The 12,491-nt window shown below is 42.0% G+C and overlaps 2 protein-coding genes across 16 annotated transcripts in view; one reads left to right on the top strand and one right to left on the bottom strand.

Moving 5' to 3' along the window:
• TRIP12 (thyroid hormone receptor interactor 12) overlaps positions 1-11,552 on the bottom strand; it is a 123,442-nt gene extending 111,890 nt beyond the window's left edge. For 13 of the 14 annotated variants that reach the window (XM_087819528.1, XM_087819531.1, XM_087819533.1 and 10 more), the window contains exon 1: positions 11,487-11,552. The gene's annotated coding sequence lies outside the window, so the exon portion shown is untranslated. Of the gene's footprint in view, positions 1-10,877; positions 10,919-11,486 lie in introns of those variants that run through there. The other variant, XM_016197683.2, reaches the window with a different exon arrangement.
• Positions 11,553-11,939: 387 nt separating this feature from the next.
• FBXO36 (F-box protein 36) overlaps positions 11,940-12,491 on the top strand; it is a 41,109-nt gene continuing 40,557 nt past the window's right edge. Inside the window, exon 1 of one of the 2 annotated variants that reach the window (XM_016197694.2) lies at positions 11,940-12,215. In XM_016197694.2, the coding sequence (XP_016053180.1) occupies positions 12,059-12,215 (157 nt within the window). In that variant the 5' untranslated portion in view covers positions 11,940-12,058. The remainder of the gene's footprint in view (positions 12,216-12,491) is intronic. The other variant, XM_016197693.2, reaches the window with a different exon arrangement.

The raw sequence follows: 12,491 nt of genomic DNA, 5'->3' as shown, positions 1-12,491 counted from the left end.
TATTCTTTCTATGTGATACTGTCTTGAAAATCTGTAAAAATGTACAGCCATGGAAAACCAAATTTTTTCTATGAAAACTAAAGTTACATGATGAAAATGTCCACTTTAAAGAGCAATAACATGTTCAAGTAAATATATGCATAGATATTAATTGGGTCATACTCTTGTCTTATTTTCCACTATATTCACATCTTTCCTATTACTCCAGCTGAGTTTATGAACAACCCAGGGATACTCAAAGCACAGGAAGAATATGACACATCCTCTTATGTAAAGACATAGGGCAAAGAACTCACTATAAAAACCACATAGAATAAACAGAATAAAAATGTATTTACTCAGTACAGTTAACTCTCCTCTGTCACTGAAAAAGCACAGCCTCCTGACAGACTCATCCAGCCTCAGTTACTCCTTGTGCAGAAAATGCAACTCACTCTCCGCCTCCATCCTCCCTGCCTCCCATCCTTGCCCCCTGGAGGCTGCTAACCTATGCAAAGTACCACTCAGCCAAGGGAGATTCAATAAAGGTTGGCTGCTGTTATTATTTATAAAGCCTTTTCTTATTATTCTTATCCCATTAGTCTCTCACACCAGTGGACTGGTCTAGATCACTATTAGAGTATTTTATACATATTTACAGGAAAACCCATCAAAAAGCTAAGAGGGAATTAAACTGGGAATTCAGCGTGGTCAAGCAGACATAAAAGCATATAAGACAACTATTCTGAGAAATACCTTGGTAAGATTTTTACCATATTCTCTCTTCCAAACAGCCAGTCACCTGAGGTGGCCTCTGAGTAATGTCTCATCATTCAGTTTAACAGTTTTTATGGTTAAATTTTGTTCTCAAGTTTACCACCCTCCCTATGAGACTATAAACTCAAGGCCAAGGACCGCATCTTACATATTTTCATAATCCCAAATATAGACCTAGGGCTTGAAATAAAGTGTCCTAAAATACATACATATAATACATACCATTTGCTCAATGCTCACACACATTAATTTTATCTCCATTGCTAACTTCAGACTAACTTCACTAAGAGCAGAGATGTCTTAAATGATTGTTTTTCTAAGTTTGAGAGTATTGGTAATGCAATTCAAGCAACATCTTTAAAAGGTAAATACAGCAAGTAGTTGCCGAAATCAAGAACAAGCCCTTAAAACAGAAAAAATTGCAGAATTTTTAGAACTACTGCTTTAGTAAGTTCTTGACTTTCCATTCCTTAGAAGTCTAGATTAAGCCATTCCTAACTTTAAAACTCTCCTAAGTAATATGGAAGCTTCCCAAATTCTTTACTACCAAATTAAAAATTAAAATAAACTTAGCAGGCATCCTGAAAAAGTTTTAAGTTTATCTAAATACAATAAACTCTCAAAAGCTAACTGTGCAATTACAAACTACTTTTTTAGTAACAAGCAAGCAAGCGTTCATAAGCTAAATGTAAGTCAACACAGGAATGAAGTAGAAGGCTCACCCCACAAGAAAGAAATGCTATTCTGGCAAACATTAAATTTACCGATTCCTTAGCTAACACAAGAAATATAAATTAAGTATCATTTAAAACAGGTGCTACAACGAAGACCCCAAATGATGGTCTATTGTCTCTTCTCTGGGTAATTCCTCAGTAGTACTTAGTTTGTGTAATGAGAAGATACCTGGGGGGGGAAAAAATGTCATGGCCTAATATACAGGCAGCTGAAAAGTAATACTAGATGGTTAGAAGAGGCAGACACAGGTTATCTTACAGTGCACCACACCAAAGGCTGGGATTCCCTAAGTCCTACCTCATAGCAGCAACTGGAAGAGAAAAACTTTTCAAGACAGGGTGAAGAGTAGAGTAAAAAAGATGGATTCTGCAATTAAGAGTCAAGTTTTCTAAGAAAAGTATTTTGAGGTCAAAATGTGGAAACCAACACTAAAATGCATATTGACAGTTGAGAAATATTTAGCAAACAGGTCTGATCATCAAGTTAATAACTACTGAGTCTTCTCAACATTCAGACTAATTGTTGCCATCTACTGGGAGAAGGGCACAAATGCTTTTGGATCTGGGAAGGAGGAGTAGAGATGAGTCAGATTTTCTCTGTAGACTAAGCAGTTTTCTCTAGGATGGTAGAAGAAATGGAAATATCTGTTTCATAAAGGCAAAAAAATAGGAAGCTGCCTAACTATCTTACAGAAAAACAGGCACTCTTGCCTGTTGTAGTAGTAAAATACTTCACAAATGTTTTTATTCTAAAGGCCACAAAACTCCATAAATTTTGGACTATACAAATAAAATAGCCTTCACAAGTACTAAGTCATAACCTTGCACTAACAGCCAGCATCTCTGCTATCTCCACATAAGGAGAATCAAACTGACTCAGACTTCAGGCAGCAGAGTATACAAGAACACACTAGAAACAAAAGCTACTGAAGAAAGGTAAACATATGGTCACCAGACCCGAGTAAAAATGCTATTCTCTTTATCTTTATTTTCCCTTCAGCCACCATCTAACCTCACTTCCCATTTGGAAAGTCTTGTATATACTTTCATAAAAGGGATAACATACAGTCTACTATGACATCAACCAGAATTAAAATATTTAACTGGATTAAACTGTGTAGCATTAATTTGCACTTAAACCACAATTCAATTTTGTTCTGAACTTTTTTTACTACATTAGATGCTAAGCAAAAGTTTTTCCTACAAATAAGGCTGACCATTTACTGTGTTTATTCACAAGAAATTATGAATTAATCCTCAAACAGTACTCTGAATGTAAACACACACACACACACACACATACATACATACATACATACATACATACATACATACATACATACATGAATAAACAGTTGAATGTGTTAAGACAAAATGATTTCCAGCTTCCTCTAAAGGAAGAATTCTGTGACTGAACTGAGGAGGAGTAGGATTCATTAGACACTTAACCAGCTGCTGCTTACTGAACAAAACTATTTTAACTATTACACAGGGAAACATTCATGAACAAGAAGTTTTACCTCCACTGCTCCGACTGCCCCAAAACTTACTAAAAAACCCTTATCTGCAGTCCAAAAAGGGAAGTAATTTCATAAAAAGATAAAATCTAAAAGCACTTTTGTGTGCGTTTTTTTCAGTTCATTTACAAATTAAGTATTTTTGTACCTTTGTCATGTTGTCTTTGCTTATTCAGGAATCAACAATAAATTTAACATGTCTATCTGTTAAATGGAATTTCTTAATCTCCCATTTAAGAATCTGGATAATCTAGGCCCACATTTTCTGTTACTTCATCAGCGTGGACCCTCTATTCCAGAGAGCCAGTTAATCTTACCATTATAAGACCCTCGCCACAATTACATCTTTAAGCTCCCATTCTTCTAATCCAAACAATCAGGAATAGTTCAAGTCCCTCCTCTCCCCATGAAGTCGTCCTCAGAAACTTCAACCCAGGACTGAATCTCTCTCTGTATAAAACTCAACTTTGTACTTCTGTTATATGTTGTGTTCTCCTGTCATAATTTGAATTCATCTGCAATAAAGTACATTTTAACATAACAGATCTCATTTTATAAGTCTCTTATTTCTCCTCAGCACTCTTCAAGAGGGTAGACCTTGTACAGAACCAGAAATATACACAAGTTGCTGATGAAATATGTGTATAATGAAGGTGCTTCCAACAATTCAGTAAAGCCAAAACTCATACCTAATTCATCTGTTTCTTAATTTAGATTCTCATTATCAGAAACCTGCATTTAGAATACCTAAAGAATAATTCTGTATGCTAAATACTATACTATATAAAGTTATCAAGTTAGACAAGTGATTATCAACTAAATGAAACATTAACACAACTCAGAGGACAAGAACTAGGTCTAAGCCCCTTTTGTACTCCTCCCACACAGCCCTGGTGCACAGTAAGCACTTAATTTGTATCGGTAAATAAATTTTTATCTACTAATAAACCTAAGCCCCAAATGATAAACCTGGGGTAACCAAGTCACTAAAATAGTCTAGTGCCTTAACAATCCCTTAAGTAGCTGATTTTAATGAGTCTGAGAAATGTATAGTCTAGGATCCTACCTCAGCTACCAAACTCTGAAAACATAAAAATAAGCAAGTTGACACTAAACTAAGGCAAATGATGCTAGTATTAATTCACAATACAGTTCCTCAATGTGTCACCAAAACAAAATCTGACACTTATCATATACAATGCATTAATGTTAAGAGCCTTGTGCCACCACTGTGGGGATAGAAAAATGAGACCTCTACCCCAAGAAGCCAAAGATCTAGTAGAGAAGACATAAACAATTAATTATATAAGACAGACGGAATGCCATAGGTGGAACAAAAAGAAATTATCATAGTAGAGGAGAGAAAAGATTTTACAGAAGCTACTGGAAGAAAGTGTGTATATGTAACAAAAAGAGGTATAAATTGGTGGAGGGGTATTAATCCAGGCAAACAATCAAAACTGGTGTTGCAGTTTCTGAGTATGTTCAGAGAAGAACAAGCAGCTCAATCTGACTGCATGCAACCAAAGTGCAAAACAGACAGGATTACCAAATACTGAGCCATAGCAGAAGTTGTAGCATTTTTCATATATTTGCTATTTACAAGGCAACTACAAGCACTTGATTTTCAAGAATTTTAAAAAGGAGGTTGGGGGAGGCCCTCCATATGATCTCCATGAACCTGCTCTCTAAGGACACAAAGCATCTTAAATTACAACTCAACAGTGAATTGCAGACAGACTATTTGTAAAAACTCACTTTGGGTTTTCAAGGCATAATACATGTTTACCAGCAGGACTTCGGAATGAATTAATATGACCTTAAGAAGATGGCACAAGGTACATCTATTTATTCAGAATGCCACCCACAGGTGGAATGAGTAAGAGTTTTGAAGTCAGGGTAGAAAATTCATTGGTTATTACAGCCAACAAGCTGATTAACATACACATTGAAATGCTGTAATTTCAAGTCTTGAAGGCTTGTTGATAGACAATTCAGCCTATAAATAGCCTTCAAAATCCTGTATGGATAATAATATCACACTTATAAAAATAAATAAGGAACAAAGAATAAACTAGAATGATATATAAAACCCAATCTTATATTTAATAAATGTGCACACTGCATCAAAACATACTTAAGTACTCAAAGTTGCATTTAAATGATCAGCTACTATATGCAAAAAGATGGACAATTAAGGAATATAAAATGGCTTGCCCTAATTTTTTTAATATGTATGATTTAAAGCAACTTTAAAGGAACACAGAGTAGCAGACAGCTTTCTCTAAAGTATATACCAACAGATTAAAAAGAAAACTCCCCAAATCTTTTTAGCATTAATAATCCCAAATGTTTATCAAAACAAAAAGGACATTAAATAATTACAAAATATTTTCACTTACACTATCATTTTATTCTCAGAATACTTATTCACTCAAAAAACATTTAAAGAATTCATATTATGTAAAGAAATTCATAATCGGCTATGGAATACTAATGGATACTCAAATATTTTCAAGTAGTATACCTATATAATACAGAAGTATGTTCTAGGTAGAAGGGTGTTACCAAACGATGCAATCTCAATGCTGCAATGAACCGGTGGAGGAAGGGCCCTGTGTTCCAATCCATCTTTGTAGGCTAATTTCCTAAATATAGTGTTTAGCATATAAATGACAATTCTAGGTAATAAACCACAATTTTCAGATTAAGCACTCGAAACTCACAAAGGTTATTTGCTCAAGGACACAGAGATAAAAAAGGCACAGCCAGAACTGGAACCCAAGTCTTTTACCTTCACATCAGATACTCTTGCTTCAACAGTGCTAATTCACTAAAGCAAGAACACAGAGCCCAGCCGGTGTGGTTCAGTGGGGTTGAGTGTCAACCCATAAACCTGGAAGTCATGGTTCAATTCTCAGTCAGGGCACATGCCTGGGTTTCGGGCTCAATCCCTAGTAGGGGGCGTGCAGGAGGGAGCCGATCAACGATTCTCTCTCATCATTGATGTTTCTCTCTCTCTCCTCCTCTCCCTTCCTCTCTCTGAAATCAATAAAAACATATTAGAAACAAAGAGCACAGAGTAGCAGGTAGCCTTTTTACTCTAGGCCACTAAAATGACTTTTTAAATCCAGCATAACCATAAAATTGACTATGACCGACAGCTTCTACACACTCAAGACCAAACAGGTAAGTCTGAATATCAGGCAAGCTCCTTTTTCTTCTGGCCAATCCAGTTTAATGAAACTACAAAAAACCACAACCAAAATCTAAAAGGCCTCAGAGATAAACTATTAAGCAGACGTGTATCAGTCTAGGAAACAACTTCTTTTGCCAATAACCTGAAACTATCAATTAGGATATTAGATTTAATTAAAGAACTGCATTTTTTAAAATTAAATTTATTGGGATAACACTGTTAATAACATTATATAAGTTTCAGGTGTACTAGGGAACTGCATTTTTAAAAATCCAGAACATTAGCCAAGTTAAATTTTACTTAAATCAAAATCAAGAGACTAGTTCAGCAGCAAGCACCTAATATGTACTGAGTAAACCAGCAGAACAGGTAGAGATTATAAAGAACAATTGCTAGGGTTTTATGCCTTCAAGAAATCTGTAACAGCTATCTGAACTATACACAGGCACTTATTTAAAAAAATACACAGCCCAGCCAGCGTGGCTCAGAGGCTGAGCATCAACCTATGACCCAGGAGATCGCGGTTCAATTCCTGGTCAGGGTACATGCAAGGTAATGGGCTTGATCCCCAGCGGAGGTTGTGCCGGAGGCAGCCAATCAATGACTCTCTCATCATTGATGTTTCTATCTCTCTCTCCTTTCCTCTCTCTGAAATCAATAAAAAAATAAAAATTAGAAAATACAAAACATAATGCTATTACCTGTTAAGAACTACAAACACCAAGATTACATAACAATCTACAAATTATATTTATTGTATAATATCCACCAAATTCTTATTCCAGCACTCTATCTAGGCACTCTGATGTTACAGTAATCAGGAAGGTGTGAAGAGGCTGTGATCACGAAACCAAACAGCATCCTGAGGAATCTGTTGGGGCCAAGATCCTTTCCAAGCAGGAAGACTGGTTGCAAGACCAGGTTAACATTATCGGTTTGGAGTAGAAAGGAAAATAGCTAGTATTTTCAATCAGGTTTATGAGTGCACCTTCATGCAGAACACAGTGATGTTAGATCAATTTTACTCTCAGGAAGCCTATAATCCAGTATGGAAATAAAAGCAACACATGAACAAATTTAGCACTACAATCCCAAAATGAAGCATACTAAACAACCAAGAAATAAAAGAAAGTTTTAAGAAAGTGATCTGAAATGAACCTAAAATGATTTAAATGAGGGAAAAGTGGTCAGGCTGGCAGTAGCAAGAACTTGAGTGAAGACGAGAAGCAACAAGCAGGCTGAGTTTTCAACTTGAGTCCATCAAATTACTTCAGCAAACAGAATAAAATAAAAGGGCAATCGTTAATCACATTTGCTCAAAAAGATCCCCACCTGTCCACTTAAAATTAAAACAAAAATAAAAAACCTCCTAGATTCTATATTTTAAAAAAAGAGATTAAGATTCAGAAATATTCCTCAATTGTAGTCTCTATTAGAAAGTCAGTTCTGTAAGAGTCACGAACCAAGAACAGGTAAATATTTTGCCAATAATTAAAATGTGATAACAAAAGGTGTTGGTGAGGATGTGGAGAAAGGGGAGCCCCAGTGCACTGTTGGTGGGAATGCAGACTGGTGCAGCCACTGTGGAAAGCAGTATGGAGTTACCTCAAAAAATGGAACCGCCTTATGACCCAGATTCCATTTCTGGGAGTATATCTGAAGAAACCTGAAACACTAATTCGAAGAATATATGCACCCCTATGTTCACTGCAGTGTTACTTACTAATAATAGCCAAGACTTGGAAGCAGCCCAAGTGCCCTTCAGTAGATAGATGAGTGGGTAAAAAAGCTGTGGTACATTTACACAATGGAATACTACTCAGCCATAAAAAAAGAAGGTAATCTTACCTTTTCCAACAACAGGGATGGACCTGGAGAGTAATATGCTAAGTGAAATAAGCCAGTCAGAGAACGACAAGTACCATATGATTTCACTTATGTGAGAATCTAATGAACAAAAAAACCTAACAAACAAAATAGAAACAGACTCAAAGATACAGAGAACAGTCTGATAGCTGTCAGAGGTGAGGTTTGGGGAGCTGGGTAAAAAAGGTGAACGGATTAAGCAAAAAAACAAATTCATAGACACAGAAGAAATAAAAATGAAAATAAATTTATTTAAAATTTCTCTAAAGAGGATTAACGAATTTATTCAGTAGGCTGTAAGATGAAAAATTATCTAGCATGGTGATGCAAAACAAAAATTATTTTAACAGACAGACATTGGGCCCAAGTTCCACTACCAATTTAGGAGCAATTTAAAATTATAAAGTGCTATAACTTCTTATCTTCAAACTACCAGCAACCTCCCCAAATCACCACTGCTAAACTGTTTTTAATGATTTTAGAGAGAGGAGTTGGGGAGTGAGATGACATTGATCGGCTGCCTCCTGCATTTACCCTGACCAGGGACAGAACCAGAAGCCTGGGTATGTGCCATGAACAGGAATCAAACCCGCCACCTTTTAATGTACAAGATGATGTTCCAACCAACTGAGCCACACTGGCCAGGGCAGAAACTGTTTTTTTCTTTAATGACCTCAAAATAGCTAATGTAATTTCCTGAAACTAATATCTTATACTTATTTAGCAGTTTGCAGTTTTTCACAGCCATTATATTCACTGAGTCTCACATCCACAAGGTAAGGTAAGATAGTGATTCTCCACCCCCTAACTCCCACCCATTTTACAGATAAAATAACTGGAGACCTGATAAGGTCAGTAAAGAACTGAAGGTCACACAAGTACTTACTGTTGGGGTACGAATTCCTAAACCAGTTTGGGTCTCTTTGCTAGGATGAAGTCTTTAAAATAGGAACATAAAATCATATGTAGATAACATAAATCCAGTAATTGTAAAAGTTAGAATGCAAAGGTAAACATTACTTCAAATTTACTTTGCTAGAAATCATTTCTTTTACCCTGGACTAGCATCCCCTTCATTTTTAAAATATAATTATTTTAGTTTAGCACCTTCTAGAACATTCTAAAACTTTTAAAAATAAATGAAAAACTAAAACAAAAAGTCTGTTCATGAACACAAACTAAGTAGTAAATGTCAGCTGAGCAGATTTAATAACCACTCAAACTCCTGAAAAACTGGGGAGCAAATGGAAAAAATGATAATCTTAATTACAGTTATTCAATTCTTATGGATACTGGCACGCTCATAGAAAGGCAGTTGTGGAAAAAGCCCACAAACCCCAACCATGTTAATGTGCTCTCTTAAGCTTAAAATAAATGAAATAAAAACTCCCCAATCTCACAAAGATATAAAAGCCACATTAATTCAATATTCCTGGGGCTGAACATGGAGCAGGGAGTTTCAAAAGAATTATAAATTGTGCTTACTCTAAAATTCACACAATATTAACCTCCTTGCATGATATAAATATCAAAATAAACCTCACCAACAACCTTTGTAATTTATTGTCTCTAAACCTCTGATAATTCCACTCCTCAACCCCATGTACCTTCTCCAAGCCCCCACCCCGGGTAAATTCGACACACAGAAGCCTCACATACAGGCCTCTAGCCTTTTTCCTAACAACTAGGACCTTTGTTCCAAGACTTGGTTTTTTACCCTACTCAATAGCTCTTTCAACTTTCTATCCTGTATATATTTTTGTTTTGTTTTGTTTTGTTTTTAGAAAGGAGATCCTGAGTCTCAACTATCAGGGTCTTTAAAAAATGAAATGCCAAAATTATCTACAGAGACAAGAAAGGACTAGAAAGTTACAGACACCACTAAAGGGCCTACAAAACGGAGGAAAGCCCGGGGATCGGGTGATTTGGCAGCGCGGAAAGATCGGGGAACGCGGACCGGGAAGGGAGACAGGAGGGGAGCAGTTGGAAGTCCGCTCAGGACCGACTCACTGCTCTATTGATCGGGGACCCCGACCCCACCCCCCCACCCCCGCGCATACACGAATGTTTACACACGGACACAGTCCCTCCCCCAATTAACTAAGAAGCAATTAAACTACCCACCGCCAGGCTCGAAGCTCCGGCTAACCTCCCCCAGAGGAACCGGCCTTATCACAAACAAACAAATCTGTCTCAGGCTGAGGGGCGGCCCTTTCCGTCCCCCGCTCACCTCGCAGGGAGGGCAACCGACTCCCTCCCGCCCCCCGGCGGGACGCTCTCCTCCTCTCCCCCGACTGGCATGTGTTTCTAAATCTTCACTAATTTCCCCTCTGAGAGCTGAGGCTCTCTCCCATTCTGAGGAAGGGAGGACCCGGAGGCCAGCATTTGGGGCTTTACACCTTCGTTATTTGAACTCCCCTCGAAGTTGTTTCGGGACTAGACACCCACTCGCTGTGGAGAAGGCGGCGAGGGGGGGAGCCGAACGGGCCAACGCTGTACCAGCTTTTATGTAACCCACGTATAAATAAGTTCATCGCCGCGCTCGCTCCGAATGCTAGCACGATGGGAGTGACAATCGGCCCACCTCCCCCAAGTCCAGGGCGCCCACTCCCCCACCGGCCTCTTTACGGGGTGCTCCGCGCCCCTCGGCCAAGCTGCTCGGCCTCTCCCCGCGCCCCCGGCATGCCCATTCCCGTCGCGTCCGCCTCCCTCAGCTTCAACTTCCCACGACCGAAACTGCCCGGCGCGGACCCGCCGGCGGCCTCGCCCGCCCTCAACCGTCCCCCTTGGCAGGAAACCCCTTACTGCGGTCTAAAGTCACTCCGGCCTGTCCCTCCTGACCCTCGCTTGCCACAACTGTTGTCACTCGAGCTGCTCCCTAGTTTCCATTTCCGGGCCGTCCCTGGCCCTGGAGCCTCCCCTCTCCCGGTTTCCGGGCCCCCATCCCATTTCCGGGGAACCCTCGCAGCCTTCACACCCCCCACCTGCACTTCCGGCCCCCCACTTTCTCTCTTCCTAGACGCCCTCCAAGCTCCAAAGCCCACTTCCGGCCCCCCCGGCCCCCTCTGGGCTCCAACACCCGAACGCCTCACCCCGGCTCCGTAAAGCGCCCTCCTCATTGCGGGGGACCGGAGAGGGGACCCAGCGACGCCCCCCCCCCCAAGCTCCCGCCCGGTCCGGGGTCCTCCGGCCGCGGCGCCCCTCGAGCGCCTCTCCAGGCAACCCCCGGCCCGGTCCTTCCGCGGCCCCGCCGCTGCCTCCGGGAGCAGGCCGAGCCGGAGCCGATTCGCGGCGATGACACCGGGCTTCCTGGGACTTTCTGTTCCAGCTCCTCCCCACCGCCACCCCCCAACCCCTCAGCACATCCCCCTCCCCCAGGCCTGGCCCCACCGCTCGCCACTGCGCCCCAGTTACCTAGTTGGGCCCCAAAGTCTCCGGTCCGGACTCGGTGGCGCGGCAGTAACTTCCACTCGCTCCCCCCACCCCCCCGGCGGCGGCGGCGGCGGCGGATCCTCGGGTCCCTTCAATTATCAGCTGAGCCGCAGCACCGCGGCCGGCGTGCGCCTCCGCCCGCGCCGCCTCCCTCCCCGCCCGTTCCAACACCCTCGGGAACTACTTTGCGCTCCGACTGCGCTGACGGGCTCGTCCGCGGAACCGGCCCCGCTGCCTACTCGCGGCCCATCACATCGCCCCTCCCTCCCCTAACGCCCCGACCGACTTCCCCGGCGGCCTGCGACCTCCTCCCGATCCCTTCGAGGGACCAGGAAGGGGAATGGGCAGCTCACTTGATATCCCTCCGCCGGGGTCACCCCCCGCCCCCCCGTGGCAGCAGGAACTAATTCCCTTTCGGGTCACCGGAGACCTGAGGTAGAAATTTCACAGATCTGCGTTCCCTGAGACCCTTGGAGAAGGGGGACATCGCCCCAAGTTAGAAACGCCCTGCCAGCGCAAAAGCGGAGTTCGATTTAAACTAGGGCTTTGGCCTCATGACCCCAACCAAACCCCGCCCCTTCCTGGTTGTCTTAGCGACGACGGTGGCGTCCCAAGATGGCGTCGTGGCTGCCAGAGACTCTCTACGAAATCTTAGGACAAGGCCCGGCGCCGAGCAAAGACTATTACCAGCTATTGATCACCCGATCCCAGGCAAGTGCGAGCCCCACTTTACTCTCTCTACTAACTACCTGCCCGCCCCGGTGGAGCTCGGGACTCCAGCCGCGCTAGGCCGAGAGCGACTGTGGCCCGCCGGAAGCTCTGGGTCCCGGCTCCCGGCCGGCAGATTTCCCTCGTCACCTCGGCCTCCGCGGTCGGCCCGGCGGCCCGCCTGTCCCTTCCCCACCCCGGCCCGGCTCGTGCCTGACGAGCTTTCTTTGCCTCCCCACAAAGCCGCCCTCTCCCGTCCTGCCCCCCGGGTTCCTACCC

This window comes from Miniopterus natalensis, chromosome 8, assembly GCF_054644295.1.
Source record: "Miniopterus natalensis isolate mMinNat1 chromosome 8, mMinNat1.hap1, whole genome shotgun sequence".
NCBI classification, from domain to species: domain Eukaryota; kingdom Metazoa; phylum Chordata; class Mammalia; order Chiroptera; family Miniopteridae; genus Miniopterus; species Miniopterus natalensis.
The sequence above is the reverse complement of the archived record's forward strand: the minus strand, read 5'-3'. Positions and strand labels throughout refer to the sequence as shown.